At 49.8% G+C, this 18,041-nt stretch overlaps 1 protein-coding gene across 3 annotated transcripts in view; it reads left to right on the top strand.

Moving 5' to 3' along the window:
* LOC121164097 (SEC23 interacting protein) overlaps positions 1-8,769 on the top strand; it is a 38,217-nt gene extending 29,448 nt beyond the window's left edge. Inside the window, exons 16-19 of one of the 3 annotated variants that reach the window (XM_040992003.1) lie at positions 943-1,128; positions 1,730-1,889; positions 2,573-2,684; positions 7,369-8,769. In XM_040992003.1, coding sequence (XP_040847937.1) covers positions 943-1,128; positions 1,730-1,889; positions 2,573-2,654 — 428 coding nt within the window. In that variant the 3' untranslated portion in view covers positions 2,655-2,684; positions 7,369-8,769. Of the gene's footprint in view, positions 1-942; positions 1,129-1,726; positions 1,890-2,572; positions 2,699-7,368 lie in introns of all 3 variants that reach the window. The other 2 variants (XM_040992001.1, XM_040992002.1) reach the window with 2 other exon arrangements.
* Positions 8,770-18,041: the final 9,272 nt, after the last annotated feature.

Genomic DNA, 18,041 nt, shown 5'->3' with positions numbered 1-18,041 from the left:
TAGATTGTGATTGTATCAGAATTTTAAAATTTTAAAAAACTTTTCCTTATTGCAGTTTAGAAAAGTGATGAAGGCCAATTGTGGGCCAATTTTTACACTTAACAGTTAAAAGAGCATATGAATCTGTTTATATTCTTATGGTATTTGAACTTTTGTGTTTTTGGAAAGAAGGAATTTAGACATTTTGACTAGATGAAGTTTAGTCATTTAAAAAAAATGACAGGGATAGGTAAGCATTGTGGGGTGCTTGGTTCAGTTGCTGCCTGGGCCCTGCATCCTGAAAAGGAGCCTGGTTTGAGTCTCAGCTGCCCTGTTTCTGCTCCAGGTCCTGCTCGTGTGCACCTGGGGGACAGCAGGTGCTGGGTAAGCATTCGAGGTGCTGACATCATGTGGGAGACCTGAACAGAACCTGAATTTGGCCTGGCCCAGCCCCAGCTGTTGTGGGGACCAGATGGTAGAATATCTGTTTCCATCTATATTCTGCCTTTTGAATAAAAATACCCCAAAGATGATTAAATAGTAAAGTCAGATTTGCTGTGATGTTCTTGAACGTTCTTGGCGGGGGACACCGCATGAGAGGAAGCAGTCGGCAGCTATGCCATCTCATGCGTGGGACATCTATAAGTGCTGTGTCGCTGGAGGTCAGGGTAGAGCAGTGGTTGCCAGAGCAGGGAGGGTGGGGGCAGTGGGAGGAGTGGTGAGGGCTGGTCTGCTGTCCTGGGTTAGTTAGACGGGAGAGGTCAGAGTGTTGTCACATTGCAAGTAGGACGATGATGAATAGTGATGTACTATGGCTTCACATGGGACACCCGTAAATACTGGTTTTCATGCCACTCTCAAAAGTTACAGAGGAGGTCTTAACCTGAGAAATGTTAGCTTTTGACTTGTGATGGAAACTCTGCCCAGTGTCTAACTTGGTATGTGTCATCTTAATCTCTTTAGAGTTGAAAGAAAGTCTCTCTCGCATGGGGTCTGATCTGAAGCAGGGTTTTATTAGCTCTTTGAAAAGTGCTTGGCAGACACTAAATGAGTTTGCCCGTGCTCATACCTCTTCAACTCAGCTGCAAGAAGAACTGGAGAAGGTAGCCAATCAAATCAAAGAGGAAGAAGAAAAGCAAGTGGTTGAAGGTAAATTGGCCATCTGGAGAGTTCTCCAGTATAATGTTCCTTGTGAGCATAACACTTAGACATTGTAAGATTTGTTAGCTGGTGGGCATTGCTCCTTTAGGTCTGTTTTGGCAGACCGTCCCATCCGATGCATGCCTTCAGCGTCCATGGCAGCCTTGTTAGTAGGCTTGCTGTCTGCCCATCGCTGAACTATGTACTGTGCCTCTTTGGGTGTGTTGAGAGGATTAAGGCCAGAATTGGGCCATGTGTGTCCCTCTGAGCAGCCGCCTTCCTGTTGTTGCTTGAGTGTGTCATCATGGATGTGTCTGGTCATTGTGCCGTGATGTTTTTGACTTTTCAGATTCTAATTCTATTTCCTTTCTTCCTACAATGCTCTCCCACCCCTTCACAACTTGTGTCAGCAGTTGGCTCTGTCTTCTCTCCCGGGGTAACCAGCCCCTCTTCCCCTGGCTCTTTGGAGGACTGGGGAGTGAGCCTGGTAGCACCCCAGGTTACTACGTGTGTCAAGCAATATTCTCATTGAGCACAGAAAGTCAGCTAAAGTCAAAGGATAATGGTTGAGTGATTGACTTTGATATTGAAATGGTTTAAATTCTAGCAGAAAAGATTGTTGAAAGTCCAGATTTTTCCAAAGATGAAGACTACTTAGGAAAAGTTGGAATGTTGAACGGAGGCCGCCGGATTGATTACGTTCTTCAAGAAAAGCCAATAGAGAGTTTTAATGAATATCTTTTTGCCCTCCAGAGCCACTTATGCTACTGGTAAGTTTTCCTCACTCCTCTGACATTTGATTGGCCTTTTCCTGCTTGCATCTACTGCTGGTGTACGAGATGCTCATTGATTACAGATTTGCTAATTTGAGCTCCTGTAGTTATCCACAAGATGGCAGTATGTCACCTGCTTTGACCAAACACCTTGGTAGTTGGACACTTGTAGGATACATCTCACCATGGGAGTGACTGGGACTTTAAAAAGCCATTGTTTTTATTTTTAAGGTTTATTTTCTTTACTTGAAAGGCAGAGTTACAGAGGGAAGGAGCAGAGAGAGAGAGCGTGCACACCAAAGGTCAGCCTTCATCTGCTGATTCACTCCTGCAAATGGCTAAGACTGAGCAGGAGCCAGGAGCCTCTTCCAGGTCTCCTATGTGTACAGTTGTCCTCCTCCCCTGCTTTTCCAGACCATGAGCAGGGTCTGGGTCAGAAGCAGGACAGCCCGGACTAGGACAGGCAGCTTAACTCGCTGCACTCCAGCTCTGGCTTGGACTTGAAGCAGAACTGACGGACTTGATTCAGTTTTGAGGACAGCTCTGAGCTCCCCTGGGCTGCTGCTGCCCACCCTTCTTAGGAGGACACAGTGGTTGCTTGCCCCCATCACCCACCTGCACGAAGCAGCTGATTCTGTTGATTGTCTATTGAATAAGTACATTTCTTCTCTTGTTCACAGGGAATCTGAAGATACTGCCTTGTTGTTCCTTAAGGAGATTTACCGGACGATGAGCGTCAGTCCCGAGCAGCCCCAGCACTGAGCCGCCTCCCGTTCTACCTGGGAGCTCGTTGTATGTTTAGTTTTGTATGTGTACTTTCTGAATTTATTTTGTTAAAACTTCATTTCTTTTATTTGAAAGGCAGAGATACGGAGGAGGAGAGAGATTTTCATCTGCTGGTTCACTTCCTAGATGGCTGCAGCTGTAGTCTGGGCTGGCCCAGGCTGCAGCCAGGAGACCGGAACTCCATCTGCATCTCGCATGTGGCTGCAGGGATCGCAGCGCTCGGCCGTGTCCTGCTGCGCTTCTGCCCATTAGCAGGGAGCTAGAGTGCAAGCACAACAGTCAGGACGGGAGCCAGTGCTCCTGGGGACGCTTAAGCCCGAGCCACACATTGCCGGCCCTCTCCTGGAGTCTCTCCTATGGAGTGTTTTTAATTGTTTTTGTCTTTGCTGCTTTCTAATTCCTTAGAGAGTTTTGTTTTTTGTATTTTAAAATTTCAGAATAGAGACCTGAAAGAATAGAATTGGATGGCAACTTAGGTTTCTAAGTTGGACTGATCTTGCTAAATGTGCATAGAATTACAGTTTTAGTTTCTTTGGAAAAAAAAAAAAAAGATTGCCAGGAGTACAGTTGAGGATTTCTTTGCCTTAAAGGAAGGGAAGTGTATGTTTCTTCTTTAAAAGCAGAAAGGGCTGTTCCGTTGAGTGTCACCTCCAGACAGCACAGCTCCCCTGCAGCTCCTGGACGGTCCCTGCTGTCACGGCTTCAACACGGGCTGGGGTGTGGAGCAGCAGCAGTCAGGTCTCTCTGTTAGGAAAGTAGGAAGTGTGTTCCAGGATTCCCCTGTGTGTGCTTGCTGCCTGGGCCAACGTCCGGTGTTCCGTGCCTCCCTCTCTGTCCTCCGACAAGTGTTGCTGAGTCATTGTGGGTGTGTGGGAGGAGAGGCATCGTGGAGGGGGCCCTACGGCGCTGACAGCAGAGGGCTTCTGACACCTTTTGCTTTCCTGATGGTAAATGGTGGTGATCCCTCAGCCTCTCAGCAGGCTTTCCCGAGACACGTTTGCCCGCGCAGGTCCGAGCAGAAATGGCTTGTACTCTGAACGCAAGGACCTCGTTCAGCACAGTGTTCCATAGCTTGCTGTTTGCCGTCAGCCAGACGGCTTGCGCAGTGTCCTCGGTGACCGCTGTATTCACTCTGTTATGTGGCTCCATCCCAGCCCACCCCAGTTCCTGGCCAGGAATGTGTAGGTCCTTCTCAGGCCATCAGAATCCATTGTTTTGTCAGTTCTCACCTTTTCTGATACTAGGATATGGGGAATACTTCAGACACTCATGAAAAATGGGTATTGTAAAAAAAAAACTACGTAGATTTTAAATTTTTTGCACAAAAACACCTCCTTTTATCCCATCTTTTTTTCCCTTTTTTTCACTTAATTAATTACATAATCCATTATGTGACACATTTTAATCCCATCTTAATGAACTGTTTGAAGAGCCTTTATGTTGATAAGCTGGTGTTTAAAATCGAAAGCTACCGCATTTCAGGCCTTGAACTATAAGAGAGTGCTTCAGCTGGTCGGTAACTATCGACTCTGTCCTTGTTGCGTGCTGACCCCTGTGTGCCTGCTGGGTCAGTGGTGTCCAAGGCTGCAAGCTTGGCTCTGTGAGGTCAGCAGGCACGAGTGATTCGAATCCCTGTGTAGTGTCCAGGTCATTAGTTGGAATACCATAGCTCAGCTGTGTGACCATTTTCATTCGTGTCCTGCTATGTTTATGTCCAGAGGAAGCACGTGTCTGCATTTATCAGGGAAGTGGGACAGGGAGAGAAAGGTGAGCGCTGTGGGGATCGAAGGAGAGCGAAGGTGCCATTGGAGCTGTGCAGGTGTACGGTTGGAGAAGCCTGGGAACGGAGGTCCCAAGGGTGGCATGGAAAACACTGGCCAGAGAGTGGAGTGTTGGTGGCAGGCGTGGGGCAGGCTGGTGAAGCAGAGGTTCTGTGTCCCTCAAAGCAGCTTTAAAAATGATCACGGGGCAGCAGCCCCGCAGTCAGGACGTCTGGGAATTGAGGAGTGCACCTGCAGCAGGAGCACCCTTCAGCATCATCGGGAGCACTGTTGAAGTTACTTCTCATGCGCCTTGTCTGGCTTGCAGTGCTCCGTGTTTCCTGATGTGTAGCTTATAGATTGTGTTTTCCCATGTCAGCCTGTAACCCATGTGTGAGCGAGCAGGGGAGTATGCTTATACTTGTTGTAAAATTAAAGACATTTATTTGAAAGGTAGGGTTATCTTCCAAATCTGGTGGTTCAGTTCTCCAAAGGTTGGTTGTGACACCTGAGCTGTTTCAGGGTGCAGCTAGAGGTTTAAAATCCATCCAGGTCTGCATTGTGGGTAGAAAGGGCCAAAGTGTGAGGGTGTGTCACTGCCTTCCCAGGCACACAAGGGCACGGAGCTTCCAGGCCCACACCAGTGCTCCTCTGTGGGCTGCTGTGCCTCGGTGCTGGCCTGTGTGTATCTGTATTTTTTGTTTTTGTTTCTGAGGGAGTTAAATGTACACTTGGCTCAGCTTTTAAGAGTAACAGAAGAGAAGGCTCGACTTCTTGTGCCTCTTCCCGTTTCCTGCCCAGAGGCAGCCAGTGTGCCGAGCTTTGTTAATGCCTCCAGACACAGGCCCACACGTGTGATTCTTTTTTTCTGGAGGCAACAAAGATCATGATGAAGACATCTGTTGAGATACCGGCATCGCATACAGGTGCATCACGCTTCAGGCTGACGTGCCCTGGGAGGCAGCAGGTGGGATGGGTCAAGTATGGGCCCGTGCTGCTCCTGAGAGAGACTTGGCTTGCTACGGGTTTCTGGCCTTGACCTGGTCCAGTCCTGCCCGTGGGTGGGAGAGCTCTGCCTGCTCTCTCTGCTTCCATGTATCTCTTTCTCTCAAATAAAGAAACTTTCAAAATAGATGTGATCTAGTCTAAAGATGATTTAGTTTTACTTTCTTTCAGTCCTTTCATTAATTTTGTTGTCCTATTCTTTCAAGGTTAGACTTGTTTGAAAACCAGAGTTATGGAGACAAAGGGAGAGGCAGAGATTCCATCTGGGGTTCATTTCCCAAGTGGCTGCAGTGGCCAAGGCCTGAGCTAGGCTGAAGCCAGGAACTTTGTCTGGGTCTCCCGTGGGGTGGCAGGGGCCCTGGCTCTTTGGGCCAGCTGCTGCCATTAGCAGGGAGCTGGGACACAGCAGTACCACGCGGGGCACTGGTGTTTCAGGTGCAGCTTTACTGGCTAGTCCACACACTGGCCCCTCTTTTAGTTTTTACATGTTGCTTTTTTTTTACTTGACTTTTTAATTTAAAAGAATATGGTATGAGAAGGGTTTTATCTTTTTTTCCCCTAAATATGTAGTGTTTTAATGCACCCATTGTCATTGGTTTAATGTTTTTATCACATGCTGGATACTGGATTCTGGGTCTTTGGTCTTTTTGTTATTTCTCTGTTACATTTCACTGATTTCAAGTGAGAGTCTGCCTCTGTTCTTCCCGCAGCCTGACTGGTAGCAGGTGCAGAGTTAAGTACTAGGTCAGGTAGTAGGGTCCCTGCCACCGCGTGGAAGGCCGGGGGGCGGGGGTGCTCTTCGTGGCTGCCTGCAGCCTGGCCCCCTCAGCGGCTGCAGAGTGAAGGTCACTGTCTCTGCTTTTCAAATAGCAAAATAGTCCTAGGAATTTGATGAGATATAATTAAAATCTCAATCATTTCACAAATGGTTTGTTTACTGTAATTTTGTAATTGAAAACAATTTTTTAAGATTTGAGAGGCAGAGTGACACACACAGGGATAGATAATAGAGATATGTCTCCATTCCTTGGCTCACTCCTTGAATGGCTGTAACAGCCAGAGGCAGGTTGAAGTTGGGAGCCAGGAGCACCCTCTGGGTGTCCCTTGTGAACACCAGGGTGCAAGGAATTCGGACTGTCAGCTGCTGCTTTTCCAGACACCGCAGGTGGAAGCTGATTGGAAGTGGGATGTCCTGGGCCAGTATCCACACAGGAAGCGGGCTGAGAGGTAGAATATCCTGGGCCAGTACCCACAGGAGGCAGGCTGAGAAGTTGGCAGCTTAGCCTGTTGAATCATAAGTTATAACCCAACAGAACATTGACTTTAAATTTTGCTTTTTTCTTGGAGCTCGTGCCATAGTATAGTAGGTTAAGTCTCTGCCTATGGTGCTGGTATCCCATATGGGTGCCAATTTTAGTTGCTGCTGCTCCATATCTGATCCAGCTCCCTGCTTATGGACTAAGACAGCAGCAGAGGATGACCCAAGTACTTGGGCCCCTACACTCACAAAGGAGACCTGGAAGAAGCTTCTGGCGCTTGGCTTTGGACAAATTCAGCTCCGACCATTGTGGCTGTTTGGGGAGTGAACCAGCTGATGGATGATTTCTCTGCATATCCTTTGCTCTGTAACCCTCCTTTTCCAATAAAAACATTTGTAAAAAAATGGAAAAAAAATTTTCCTTATGTATTTGCCTTACTCCAAAGATGGTCGCACTAGCTAACACTGCCCAGGCCCCTCCCAGGCCGTTGAAGGAAGGCCTGCTTCGGAACCCTGGCTGCTGCCTGTGTGTGCCGGTAGTTTGCAGTGTGTGTTCAGAACCCGGAGTACTTGGTGTGCTGTGCTAACTTCAGAATGGATTGGGAGTGCGTTGGTATATTGCTGCTATGAATCTGTCTGGCTCACTGGGCTCTTTATTCTGTTTAAGACTTTGTCTTCGCAGAAAGTCGGTGTAATGTGCATGGCTGAGAAAGTTCCCGGAGGATGCTCCCAGCATGCTGCTGCGACGGAGGCCAGGATGCTACCACAGCAAGTGCTCAGACTCCATTCTCAGATGCAGGACCCATTGCAAAGTGCGCAGGACAGTCTATGCAGGAAGAAAATGTGATTAGAAAAATGACGCCATGAAAAAGTCTTCAGACCAGTTTAGTTGTGAAAGATAAGTATGATAACAATGAAGAAAAACTTGTAGCATGCAGCAGTCACTTCTGTTCCTTCAATTCTTGTGGGCTATTAAACTTGCATTTTTCTTTTTATTAACATAGTATTTTCTTTTTATTCAGCTGCGGGCTTGTTGAGAATCTAGTTGATGTACACTTGATAGGGAGTTTGAGCGACACGCCGAGCAGCCTTCATTTGTCCCCCGGGTGGCCTGTGGGACTGGGGGCTGCACGCTGGCTGGAAGCCTCTGCCCGCAGAGTAGGGCTGTCCTCCTGCGGGGAGGGAAGCGAGTGGGAGCTTTTCTGTTTTGTCGCCTGGGGGCTGGGACTCCTTTCCTCACTGAGGTTGCAGTTAGTGTGAGAATCAAAGTAGAGCTTTCCCTGCTCTGTACTGATGCCACGTATACCAAAGTGTTGGAAATATGAGCTGTATTTCTTCTAGGCTGTAAACTCCCTTCATGAGAAGACTGCTCTGTAGTAGTTCCCTTGTTTCAGCACACGTGGAGATTATCTAGGTGTTTTCCTATACTACATGGGAATGCTGATTTTTTTCTTCTTTTATAAAGTAGAAACATTTTACATTGTTTACATAGTTCTCATGGAACATGGAATTTTTTGAAACTGACACAATACACATTTTTTGTGTATACCAATTAGTGTGAATAAAGTGGTGACATCAATGCATTTTTTAAAGCAGAAAGTTCTGTATTTCTCTTACCATTCTTGAAAGTATTTCCTGACTTTGGCATTCATTACCTTCCTGTGAACTGCTAGGTAGTTAATGTATGCTGTCAGCATTGTGCCCAGGAATTGAATGAGAGCAGGGACACCACAAAGCTGCAGCTGACCCCGACGGCACGTGCGTCCCTGGACGTCCCCTGCAGCTGACCCCGACGGCACGTGCGTCCCTGGACGTCCCCTGCAGCTGACTCCGACGGCACGTATGTCCCTGGACGTCAGTTGCTTCGCTCCCTGGCTGACACAGCACTCAAGCCTTCCCAGAATGCTCAGCTCCCGTCTGGACAGGAGTGCTGTGGTGTCCTTGGCTCCGTCAGGACCACTGCTTTTCACGGGATTGTCACCTAACATCCCAAAACTGGTAGAATTAAAAAAATAAATAAAATGAGGGTTATTTGTGTATATTTTAATAAAATCCTGTTTGATTTTTTTCATCTTACAACTGATTTTGTTTGTATTATTCCCGTCTTTGTCATCTGAGTAAGGAGAAGGGACCCTTGGACCAGTGTCTGGGGAATCAGTGTGGGCTTAGAATCTTTCTCTGTCGAGAGAGAGTGCCAGGAAGTGAGCAAACACCCATCTTCTGGGTCACTTCCATATGCTTGTGGTGGCCATGGGTGGGGTCGGGTCGGTGGCTCTGGGTGGCCTGGGCGGCCCTGGGCGGCCCTGGGCAGGGGAGGACGGGACAGGGTCTGTGTAGTCAGGAGTTGGAGCTGGGCTTTTTGTTTTGTTTTTCATTTGATTCAATCTTTTTGTAGGGATTTAATTTTGTTACCAACATTGTTCACATAGTTGAGAGGAATACATGCCCATGTGGGTCTCTGGTGGGGAGGGTCAGGTATGGAGAAAGGTGGGTGGGACAGAAATTTCAATTTTTTATTCTATGTCCACAGAGAGGGGGGAAGAGGAGGTGACTGCAGCTTGCTGTCACTACATTGGCAGCCTCCCCTCCTCTCCCCTCCTCTGCCCTCCCCTGCTCTCCCCTGCCCACCCCTCCCCTCCCCTCCTCTCCCCTCCCCTCAGCTCCCCTCCCCTGCTCTCCCCTGTCCACCCTCCCCTTCCCTCCTCAGGTGAGGGAGGTCGAGCCTTCAGTCATTTCGCAGAGAGGGGGAACAGAAAGGAAAAGGCCTGAGCACCTGATGCAGAAATGAGCCCTCAGGAAGCCCAGGCCTGGGCCGGGTCTGCATGGAGAGCACACCGCTGCCTGCCGTTAGCTGTGTGTGCCTTGTGAGGAGGACGTCTCCAGCCAGAATGTGACTCGGTCAGATGCCACGCACGTGACAGGGATCAGTGAGCTCAGCGTGTCCCTGGAAGGTCCCGGAAGAGCCGGTGCTGCCCGGGTGGATCCTGTCCTCTGCGACCACAAGAACAATGCTGGAGCTGAAGGCATCGCAAGACAGCCAGGAGCCGAGTGCCACAGAGGCAGAGACAGGACAGCTTCCATCTGCTGACTCACTCCCCAGATGGCTTCAAGGGCCAAGACTGGGCCAGGCCATAGCCAGGACACCAGAACTTCTGGCTCTCCCACGTGGACGCAAGGGCTCAGGCATACGGGCTGCCTTGCCAAGTGTAGTAGCAGGCAGCTGGATTGGCAGTGAAGCCGCCAGGACTTGAACGGGCAGCAGCTTAGCTGGCTGTGGCAAAATGCTGGCCTTCTGAGCTGTGACTTCCTCCCTATCCTCCTCTCCCCAGCCAGCCCTCACCCCTCCCATCCTCTCAGTGAAGTGTGTTTTATTTTGGGGCAATTTGCTTCTACCACGCAATTTCCACCTCCTGGAGAAGTTGTAAAGGAGAGTGTGAGTGAAGTGTGTCTGTCAGGGCTGACAGTGTCAGCCTGTCTCACTGCAAGCGCTGGTGGTGGGCCGCTGGCACTTCCTGTCCTTGCCAGGAGCTCTGCCAGGCAGTGGAGTGTGGTCCTGGGGAGGAGAAGGAGGCGAGCAGAGGTGGCGACGGGGCGCTATCTGCCTGTCTTCAAGCAGGTCAGGGGTCTCTTATCAGGCACCCTTTTGAGGGGCTCTGTATGTTCCCCCTTTGCTCTTTGAAGGCACCCGGGGGTAAGGGTCAGTAAGAATTCTCTCCCTTGATAATGTGTGCCCCTTTTTTTTCTCTTTGAAATTTGTTGTCCTGCTTTAAAACATCAAACCTGTGGCTGTGTTCCCTAATGTGTCAGCCCCAACAAACGCTCGGAAAGTAAGTTTGTGCTGGTGTCACTGACGCGGGTGGAAACTCGGAAGATAACGCAGCCTCTTCAGCAAATGCCTCCTTCCTCGGCCCAGGCCAGGTGGCTGAGCTCAGGTGGTAGGCCTGTCTAACTCAGGGCACGTAGGAAACGGCCAGAATGCATTCTACGTCCAGCGTGTTTGGCAGTATGTGGAGACGGAACTTTTGCAGGTCCCTGGGACAATGGGCAGGTGCCGCGTATCTGCTGGTGCGGAGACTGCAAGTTCACCGACAGGTGGAGCTGGAGCGCCCCAGGGACCTGCCCAGGTTTTGCTTCCGCTTCTGGTGTTAACGGGGCCTCTGAGGAGATGCTTCGGGAGCTTCCAGACGCCCACGCAGGTGCAGGACTCTTACCTCACACAGGGGCCCAGCTCCAGCGGCGGGTCTGGACCTGAGCCACAGGTAAGTGGGGGAGGCACGGATGGGAGTGGGAGGGAAGGACCGTTGGAAAGAGGAGTGAGGAAGAGCCTGACCTGCTTGGGCAGCCGAAGCGGCGGAGCTGTTGGATGGGACATACAGAGAGAGCTGTGTGAAGTGCGGTTCAGCGGCTTCTAGAAAAGGCGTCCAGTGCTGTTTTTCCTGAAAGGACGCGGAGGCGAGATACGCTGGCTGCCTTCCTGCGCGTCTCAAAACGGGGCGCCAGGTGTCCCCGAGACCGCCTCGGTGTCCCTCCTTCCTCCTCCTCTTCCGGGCCGTCCTCTAGTACTTGCAAAGCTGTGTGGAAAAGCGAAGCTGCCCTTGGTCTCTGAATGTCCCTCCCTGGTGGGGAGGACTCCTGATTTTGGATGTTGACTGCGTTCCAGGCCCTGGGCAGATTGAATTCCTTTGGGCAGTCCAATCTGTACAGATCTGGTTGAGGTACACATTCTGCCCATTATACAGGTGAGAAAAACCGAGGCTCACAAAGTTCTCCTCTTGCCTGCGACCACAGAGGAAACATCTACTGCTGAGTCGTCTTTTAAAAATACTTTCAAATTGCCTTCCTCTTAGCAAAACCCATTGCTTGCTTCATTTTTCACAAGCAGGCATTTTTTTTCCCAGGTCTCCCCAATGGGTACAGGGGTCCAAGGACTTAGGCCATCATTTGCTGCTTTCCCAGGATCCCAGGGAACTGGATGGGAAGTGGAGTAGCAGGACTAGAACTGATGCCAGTGTGCGATGCTGGCGCTATAGGCAGAGGATTAGCCTGTTAGGCCACTGAGTTTTTCTCATCACTTTTAGCTCAGAGCGGTTTCATCCGACCTCTTTTCCAAAGTGCCTTTTGTGGCACTTTCCATTTTCTGGCAAGCTTCACCATCCAGTGTTGGATGGGCCACATGTCCCTTCCTCTTCCAAACCGATGTTGTCCCCTGGCATGTGTGTGGAGACCATGGTGGGTGGTGACGCTACCGGACACTGTTACTTTCAAATCCTGGGTGACTGGGACGTGGGGCTGCTGTCCACGACTGCTTTGTGCTGTCTTCACTTTTATGGCCAGGGGCCTGTGGAATTGTATCTTTTCTATAATGACAATAATTCGTGAACTGAAAGCCAGTGTTAGCCTCAGCTGTAATGCTGGGTCTGAACTGGAAGGGATTTAATAAGAAAGGTCTCAGTCTGCCTCAGCATTAGCGCGTTAGGGTTTCTGGGTCCCTTTCCAGTCCAGGGTGTGGTGCTTGTGTGTAAAGAATTAAATGTGGTCGGCGTGTCATTGCTTTCCTGTGTGCTGAGAGAAGAACATCAACATTCTAACCCCTGGCGTATCATAAAGTTCTAGAATGCCCTCTAGTTGCAAGACTGAAGTAAACTAGCTAAACTCCCGTTTGTCAAGACTCAAAAGGAAATGAAGATCTCAGATGTTTGAGTGGTGTGGCTATTGTTTATATTTGTACTGTACAAATCCAAATGAGCTTTAAAGTGATCACTTTTCATATCTAGAATTAAGGCTCCCCTTTTAAAATTTAATTTTAAAAATATATGTATTCATTTGAAAGGTAGAGATACAGAGAGAGAGAAAGGTCTTCCATCTGTTGGTTCACTCCCAAAATGGTTGCTGGGCCAGTCCAAAGCTAGGAGCCTGAAACTTCCCCTGGGTCTCCCACATGAGTGCAGGGGCCCAAGGGCTTGGGCTATCCTCTGCTCAGTAGCAGTGAGCTGAGTTGGAAGTGAAACAGTCAGGACTTGAACTGGCACCAAGTGGGATGCCGGCCTTGTGGGTGGTGACTTGGCCCTCTATGCCACAACACTGGCACCCACTGGTTTTTCTTTGGCATGGAAGAAATGCTGCTTCACACATTTTCTAATGGTGAACTTGTAGCAACTTTAAAACTATACAAATGACTTGGACAGATAATTCAATAAAACATAACATTTATTGCTTATCTCAAAAATACACAATAAAAATAATAGTATCTAGAATAAAATGTACAGCAGTCCAGGTAAGTCAGCTCAGAGGTGTGGGTGTTTGAATCTCCCAGCCTTGTGGCTGTGGCTGTGGCTGGGCGAACTTGTGCCAGTCCAGGCTTCCTGCTGGGGTTCCTGGCTCCCTGTCCACCGCTGCCGAGCAGTGGGTGAATCCTGAGCTTGTCTGAACCTGAAGTCTGAGAATTTCCTCTGTCTATAGTCATCCATGTTGATCATGCTGTGGGCGGATCTCAAAGGATGGCTCTAGGCATGCTCAGGATCATGGCTCTGCCTACAGCCGCCATGTTGGTGGGCAGAGTGCAGGTAAGTGTGCGGGTGCTTGAATCTCCAGCCATATGGCTGTGGCTGTGAGAACTGCTGCTGGTCCAGGCTGCCTTCTGGGGCTCTTAGCTCCCTATTCACTGCTGCCAAGTGGTGGGTGAATCCTGAGCTTGGGGTGGTCAGAGCAACAATGGAGCTGGGCTTCGCCTGCTGGCTGCTTGCTGGCGAGCTCTGGGGTCTTGGGGTTCTGGAATTAGTGCTTAGGGACATCCATGGATAAGGTATGTGCAGGTGAGGAATGAATCCTGAGGAATACTCAACAACAGGGACACTGTACTTGTGGATAAGCAAGGGGACTGAGACCTGTTGGTTTGGAGGGGAGAGACTGGAATACCTGCATGGGTCAGACTCATGCACCAGCCCACATGGGAATCCAGAGTTGGGCTTGTTAGCATGGAACATTGCTGACCACCACATGCCAGTCCACGCGAAAACCAGGGCTGGGGGCCTGTCTGGCAGAACTAGATCCCAGTACCTGATTGAATCTCGGAACAGGGGATGGGTCACATTAGGCAGGGCCATGACACTAACAAGCATGCGAGAGAACCAGGTCTGGGGAAAGATTCTGTGGGGGATTTGTGGGCCAAACCCTGTGGAAACGCCAAGTCTCGCAGGTTAGCTCAGGAGTTGGGGTGGTGATGGGCTGAGCTAGGTGTGACCATGGAATGTGCCAACACTCATGGGTACAGGAATCAAGAATAGTCTGGGCAGGTCCAGGATGCAGCACCCGCATGTGCACCCTTAAAACAGGGTGTGGAGCAGGCCAGGCTGTAACATTCACCAGCTCATAGAAGGCCAAGATGGAGGGGAAGGCTATGACAGGCCAGGGCCTAGCACTTGCTGGCATGTGTGAGATCTGGGTCAGAGTGGACCGAGTGGGCGAACGTGGAAAACTCCCTTAGTGGGTCATGGTTCCTTCTGGTGAGCACGTGGTCCAGGCTTGGGAGTCGGGCAGGCTGAGCAAGGTAGCTCCAAATGTTGGCTAATATACAGGATGGTTTTAGAAGGGGGCGGACTAGGCATGGCTGAGCAAACCTTAGCTCAGCAGCAAGTACAGAAACCAGGCTGGAGTGCAGGTCATGCCAGGTTAGGTTGTTACGCCGAGCAGTTTGCATGAGCAGGGATGGAAAAAACTGAGCAGGGCCAGGTTCCAGCACCTGCTGGTGAGAGTTGGGACTGGGTGCAGTCCCAGTTATGCTAAGCTACAGTATTCAAAGGCAGAGGTCAAGACAGGTGAGGGACTATGCCAACCCAGGTCAGAGCAACCACTGGCATATGCATGCAATCTTTAGCTGGGAACAGGCCTGGTTGGGGCGCAAAGGGGATGCCCTGGCTGGGTTGTGGTTCCCACTGGTGAGTGCACAGGTCAGAGTGGAGGCTGCTATCTAGTATGGGCATGGCTGCAGTGTCCCTCAGCACAAGTGTGGGCTGGGTCTGGGGTACGTGAGACTGGGCTAGACTCCAGCACTCACAAGTGCTTGTGAGAACCAGGGTAGATGTAGGACGGGCTCGGCTAGGTCTCTGCCCCTGCTGAGCCATTTGTGAGCTGTGTGAGTGTGGACCAGACTTGGCTGGGCTGAAACACCCAACATTAAAAACCAGAATGGATGAAGGTCAGTCAAGAAAGGCCACTGTTCCTGCTAGGACAGGAGGTGGACAAAGTATGGCTGGCCTGTGGACTTACCGGTATGCCTGAGATCTGACATTGAGAGAGGTTCTGATGGAGGAGGTTGGGAAACTCCTCTGTTGGGACACAGTCCCTGCATGTGAGTGCAAGAAGAAGGGGAAGCTGCCCGGACCAGGCCAGGGAATGGTATCCACCAGCACACATGTAGCACAGGCTGGGGGTGAACCAGGTTGAACCAGTTCACATTACCTGCTGACGAATTGGAGCACCAGAAATGAGTGTGGGTCAGGCCTGGTTGTGCTGCAGTACAGGCCAGTTTACTTGAGGGCCAGCTGGGCTGGGCTAGGCTGTAGCCCCCAACAACATGAGTTGGAATTGGGAGTGGGCCAGGCCCAGCCAGGCTACAGCACCCACTAGCAAGTGCCAAGGTGAGGTGGGCCATGCCAGACTGGGCCACAGCACCCAACCAGCACACGTGGGCGGAAGGGGTAAAGCCAGTAGGAGAAATGTGGAGTGTTCCCCTGCTGGACCACCACTCCCACTGGAGAGCATTTGGGATCTGGGCAGGCCAGGCCAGGCAAGGCTGCAACACCTGTTATTTTCATGTGGGCTGGATCAGTGGAAAGCCAGGCTGGGTTGACTGTTCCTACTGGTGCATGCATAAATCAGAGTGAGGGTGGGCTGGCTGGGCTTTGCTGCGGCATCAGCTGGCAGATGCTGGCACGGGGGCTAATTCTTTCAAGTTAAACTGCAGAACCACCTGAAAAGTGCATGATCCAGGTGTGGGAGTGGGCCAGTAGGGAAACAGCAGGCACCTCCCTTTTGGTTTGCCATTCTGGTGAGCATGAGAACCAGGACTGGGGCAGGTATGGCCGGATAGGGAGTAGCACCTGCTGGCAGGTTTGTTGAGTGGATAGTGGGGCTGGTTGGGTTGAAGTAGGTTTCAAGGCCCATTAACATGTATGAGAGCTGAATGGGATGTGGGACAAACTGGACCAGTCTGCTGCACATACTGGCAAACATGGGAACCTGGGCGGGGGGTGGACCTGGTGGGAGTTATTGTGGGTCACTCCAACTAGGCTGCAGCTCCTACTAGTGTTCATGAAGTTCGAGTGTGTGGTGAGTAGGATCGGGCTGGGCTGCAGCAACACCCATGGGGTTTGTGTGAAAGACAGGGCTGGAGGCAGAACTGACCCAGTCATTGCAACCACCAGCATGTGCATAAGCTGACTAAGGAGACAGATTGTGTTGGACCCTGTATTGGCAAGCACACACAAGAATTAGGTCTGGGATCATCTCAGATGAAATTTCTTTGGGGATCCTCCCAACTGAATTGCTGGACTCAGAACCCCAACCATGGTTAGTGGAGTGTATGGGTCAGAGCTGGGCACCCCACTGGATGAGGTGGACCAGTGGTCAGCATATCCTGGTGCACTTGGAGGACATGGCAGTACATTGGAGTCCTCAGAGGACACCTGGTATCATAATAAGATGGAGGACAGAACAAATCAATCAATTAACCCAACCCAATATTGGCAGTGAGCTTCCTGTGCAAAGGGAGACTCTAAGGTGGACTATGCCAATCATAGTGGATTCGAGAGAGATTTTTTCGCGCTTAGAGTGGCGAGATCATAGTAATTTGGAACTGTTGAACTATCAAAACCTCATGAGCAGGACCTTCAGAGCATGCCCCACATCGGGGACCCTGGGGTGGTGTTGGGTGGCTGTCCTCCATCCTGGGGTGTAGAGCATTTGGGAGGCTGGTGTGGCTTCTCTCCTGTCTTCCCCTCTTCCCCCAGTACAGGAAGGAAATAAAGAGAATGTGGAAATGATGATCTTCCTGTCGCCCTTGGTCCTAATCACCCTAATCAGTTATGTAAAAATCATAAAAAATAATAATTAAAATAAATTAAAAAATAAAAATGCCATGAAGTTAAAAAAAAAAAAGGAATAAAATGTACAGGGGCCAATTTTAGCAGCCATTTAAGGGGGGCGGACACCAGTTGGAAGATCTCTCTCCTTCTGTTTGTGTGTGCATTGCTCTGCCTTTCGCATCAATCAGCCAATCCACCAATCTTCTGGAAAAATAATCAAAGAGTGATATGCACTGACTTATGCATCAGGGGCTGGTTCGAGAGTGCAAACCTGGGCACAAACATTTAGTGTTCCTGAACAAGGGAAGAAGTTAGGGATTTGGAATTTGCCACAAATATTTAGTGTAGCCACAGGTGCCTCCTCGGACAGTGCACACCCGTGGGATGGTCAGGTGCCTCCTCCGACAGTGCACACCTGTGAGTTGGTCAGGGCAAACCTGTCTATTTCTGTCACTGGGAAAACAGCCACGGACTGCTGAAGGTGGCAGCTTTGCTGTCCTGAACTGCACAGTGAGGCTACAGCCGGTACCCGCTTTGCAGGATGGTTCTTAGATTTAAATGGGCTCATGGATATAAAGGGTCTGAGATACGGAATAGCATTTGTGGAGGGGGCTTAGTTTTGAATTTCCTTGACCTGTTTCTTTTGGCTAATTGTTGGCCACACATTTCTTCCTCCATAAGAGCAGAGACTTCTGCAAACCTTTGCCGCCTGCTTTGCCTCAGCAGGAGCTAAAGATGAAAGAAGAGGAGAAAGTACACATTTTCTATCAGAGGAGGGAGCTTAAAAATTAATCTCTTCAAGTATGTGCAATGGTTGGTGAACTTTTGCCTTCAAAGGGAGAAGTGAGCATTGAAAAGTTTCCAAAGAGCTGGAGGAATCAGACCCTAGTATAATCAAATAAGCTACCTGGGTTGGTTTAAAGGACTTTCTCCTGAGAGTCAAAGCTAAATTCTCTGAATAGATTTAAATTTCATGCCCATTTCTGCCTTTTAAAAAATTGATACATGCTATGTGCCATTTTCTCTATCAGAACATTTTGAGATTAATTTCTAATAACTGATTTTTTAATTTCTGGTTCAACTATCTGTTCACCTGGCTACTGTTACCTAATATATTCATACAATTAAAAAAAAAATGTGTGGGCCTGGTAGCTACGTGGCCAAAGTCCTTGCCTTGCATACACTGGGATCCCATATAGGTGCCTGTTCATGTCCCAGCTGCTCTACTTCCCATCCAGCTCCCTGTCTGTGGCCTGGG

The sequence above is a fragment of the Ochotona curzoniae genome, unplaced genomic scaffold (assembly GCF_017591425.1).
Source record: "Ochotona curzoniae isolate NIBS_2020 unplaced genomic scaffold, NIBS_Ocur_1.0 contig_66, whole genome shotgun sequence".
NCBI classification, from domain to species: Eukaryota; Metazoa; Chordata; class Mammalia; order Lagomorpha; family Ochotonidae; genus Ochotona; species Ochotona curzoniae.
The sequence above is the reverse complement of the archived record's forward strand: the minus strand, read 5'-3'. Positions and strand labels throughout refer to the sequence as shown.